This window comes from Malus domestica, chromosome 10 (genome assembly GCF_042453785.1).
Source record: "Malus domestica chromosome 10, GDT2T_hap1".
NCBI lineage: Eukaryota > Viridiplantae > Streptophyta > Magnoliopsida > Rosales > Rosaceae > Malus > Malus domestica.
Window position 1 is genome coordinate 8,978,629 of NC_091670.1, and position 3,731 is coordinate 8,982,359.

At 36.3% G+C, this 3,731-nt stretch overlaps 1 protein-coding gene across 1 annotated transcript; it reads right to left on the reverse strand.

The window, feature by feature from the left end:
- Positions 1 to 246: 246 nt before the first annotated feature.
- LOC139188541 (uncharacterized) lies at positions 247 to 1,354 on the reverse strand. Its single transcript, XM_070806134.1, has 2 exons — positions 1,008 to 1,354; positions 247 to 550 (listed from the first exon to the last, which is right to left on the reverse strand). Exons 1-2 carry the CDS (start codon positions 1,352 to 1,354, stop codon positions 247 to 249), a joined length of 651 nt encoding a protein of 216 aa, XP_070662235.1.
- Positions 1,355 to 3,731: the final 2,377 nt, after the last annotated feature.

Sequence of the window (3,731 nt, forward strand, 5' to 3'; positions counted from 1 at the left end):
TGGTAAGAAATCCACATCAGAGACCTTTATCTGCTTCCATTGCTCCACCATTGTCAAGTTTTCAACTCGTCTAACATGCACCAAATCCAAACAATGCTTGAACTTTGATACACCAACTATCTTCGTTAACATATTAACAGGATTATCAGCCGTAGCAATCTTCTTGACTAGAATTTCACCTTCAGCTATAACCTCTCGAACAATATGATATCTCACATCTATATGCTTGGTCCTTGCATGATGTACCTAATACTTTGCCAAGTAAATGGCTCTTTGACTATCACAATACACATCCAACTTGTGTTGAATTACACCCAAATCTTCTATCAATCCAAGTGTCCAAATGACTTCCTTAATAGCGTCAGCCATCGACATATATTCAACTTCTGTAGTTGATAAAGCAACGGTTGGTTGTAATATTGATCTCCAACATATAGAACCTTTCGCCATAGTAAATACATACCCTATTGTAGACCTTCTTTTGTCTAAATCACTAGCAAAATCAGAATCCACATAACCAATTGAGAACTTATCAATTTCTCCATCATTCCTTTCAAAACAAATTCATGTATTTCTTGTTCCATAAAGATATCTCAGTATCCGTTTAGCAGCATCCCAATGCATTTTTCCAGGATTATGCATAAACCTACTAACTATTCCAACTGCATGAGCAATATCGGGCCGAGTACATACCATAGTGTACATCAACCCTCCAACCAAACTAGAGTAAGGAACATATTTCATCTTAGTTCTTTCTTCATCATGTTTAGGGCATAGTTGAGTGCTTAACTTAAAATGAGAAGCAAGAGGGGTATTCACAGGTTTGGTTTCCTCATTAATGCCAAACTTGTGTAGCACTTTTCCTTTAAACCATATAGTGACTTGTGTTGAGCTTGCAAACTAGACCCTCTTTTCCTTTTTCTTCATACCCTTCAGGTTGCCTTAAGTAAATCTCTTCAGACAAATTTCCATGTAGAAAAGCAGTTTTTACGTCCAACTAAACTAACTCGAGATCAAATTGTGCCACTAGTGCAAGTAAAATACAGATGGATGAGTGTTTCACTACAGGAGAAAAGATTTCGTTATAATATATTCCTTCCTTCTGAGCATAACCTTTAGCCACTAGTCTGGCTTTGAACCTCACTGGACTTGCATCATCTATTACATCCTTCTTTGCATATACCCACTTGAATCCAATAGCCTTTCTTCCCTTAGGCAACTCCAACAATTCCCAGTTTTTATTCTTCTTGAGTAACAACATCTCGTCATCCATAGCTTCATGCCAATGCTTTGCTTCTCCACTACTCGTTGCTGCAGTAAAACCAACTTGGATTACTAGTAACGCATATGCCATACATGCAACACAATCTTTGAATCTGGCAGGAAGCACAACCTCTCTTTTTCCTTTCCTCTTGGCAATGCACTCTTCTTAAGTTTGAACATCATCATTCACAGCTTCACTATTACAAAATTATCTATAACTGGCAGTTCAAAAACCGATAAAAAACGTATATTACTGTCGGATTTTAAGCAAAATCCGACATAAAATGGATGCAGTGACGGATATAATAAGCGACAGAATTGCATGCGTCAGGAAATGAATTTTCCGACAGAAAATACTCTAAAACCGACAGAAATCATGTCGGTTATTTCCGACAGGATATATATTTATAATAAATAAATAAAAGAATTTATGTCGAATAAAACCAAGAGAAAATACTAAAACTATCAGGAACTCTGTCGGATATAACTGACAGAGAATTTATTATAAAAATAAATAAAATCATTCTTGTCGGCTAAAACCGACAGAAAAATATATTAATAATAAAAAATATATATTTCTGCATTTTCTATATCCCCTGCATTCACCATTCGAAACCTCGCCCGAGCTCGATCTCGAAAACCTATTGTGGGATTTTGAAGAGAGCGAGAAAGAGAGAGAGAGAGAGAGAAAATATCAGAACAAATGAAGCAAGAAGGGGGAACCAAAAGGGGGAAGAAGAAGAAGAAGAAGAAGCAACAGCAAAAACGAAGTAGAGATTAAACCCACTAGCTTCGAACTTAACGACATTTGCCGGAATTCGTCGCTGTGATGACATGCATGCACAGATTCAAAACAGAGATTAAACCCCAGAGATTTTCAACATAATACTCATCATAGATGGATTAGAACCCACACAACCAAGAGGGGAAAATAATTCATACCTGAGATGGAGTTCGAGAGAGCTGAAGCTCTCAGTGTTAATGGCGGAGCTTAAAAACAGGTGAAGAAGCAAACGATGGCACGAAATAGGACTCCAAATCCTGCAACTCATCTAAATTAATCCCAAATTATCCGAAATGGCATACACTTCAAAACAAAATTTTAATTCAGCTAAAGGAAAAGTGAGAGCCTCACTGAAGCAGCAGCTTAGTTGAGAGGGATCTCGACGTCACCGTCAATGATCTCCTTAGGGTTCCTTCTTGTCGACCATGCAACCCACGTAGATGCAGGTTCCAAGAATCTCCTTCACCGTGCCGGCCAGCTTCATGGCCATGGATCTGTTCCTTATAACCTTGGCGATCTCAATGACGTCATCAATGGAGATGTTTCCGATGTGCTTGATGTTCTTGGTCTTCTTGCGATCACACTCGGGCTCTTTCAAGGCCTTGATGACCAATGCGGCCGCCGACGGCACCACCGAAACCTTAGCCTGCCTATTCTGGACGGTAAGCTTGATAGTTATGCATCGATGTTACATGCAACACTGCAGGTTGATTCCCCATGTCCCAAGGGTTCGAGGTTCAGATTTTTTAGGGTTGATTTGGCCAGAATTGAGAGGAATGGTGAGGGTTCCTTTTCGGAGCTTAGAGAGAGGGAGAGTGTTGAGAGTTAGGTTTCAAAAAAAATAAGGAGAAGAGTGGAGGCCGGATGTGGGTATAAGAAAATTTTCATTAATGTCGGTTAAAACCGACAAAAACATTTTTTAAAATATAAACCGACAGAAAATTTTCATTACTGTCGGTTATAACCAACAGAAAGAAAATGGCGGACAAATTCCCCCCAAAATTCCCTCCCAAAATTTTAAATTCCCCCCCAAAATTTTGTTACTATTTTAAAAAATAAAATAATAATTGTTTGGCTTAATAAATAAATAAATAAAATGTATTTAAGTAGAATAAGTTTTTAAAAATTAAATAAATAATTGTTTTTTTTTGTCGAAAATAAATAATTGTTTCGTTTAATAGATAATAACCCATGTAAAATATGCATTAAAGAAACAAAAAGATAATTGTACAATGAAAATGTCATCACACAAACTAAATATTGTCTAATCAATACTTGAAAAACATAAATAAAAATTTAGCACAAATTACTTTTCACACTTCAAAATTTAGGTAAATTTAACGGAGATATACATTCTACGAAACTATAAGAATGCAATGAACGAATTAACGCTGAGAGATTAGATAACAGAACAAAAGTTTTAGTCGGTTATAAACAAAAAATCACAATTTAACGGTTATTTTAGCTCCGATTTTGATGATTTTTTTACAGCTACACTCCTCGACTATATAAGAATGCAATGAACGAATTCGATCTTCAATTTAAAATATTTACACTAGTGGATACCACAAAATCTTATTTTATACTTAATGGAAGTATAATATTAACTCTAAGTGTTTGTTTAATCTACCGTTTTGACACGATATGCATTCTACGAAACTTTTTTCAACGATCCAACCGTCAA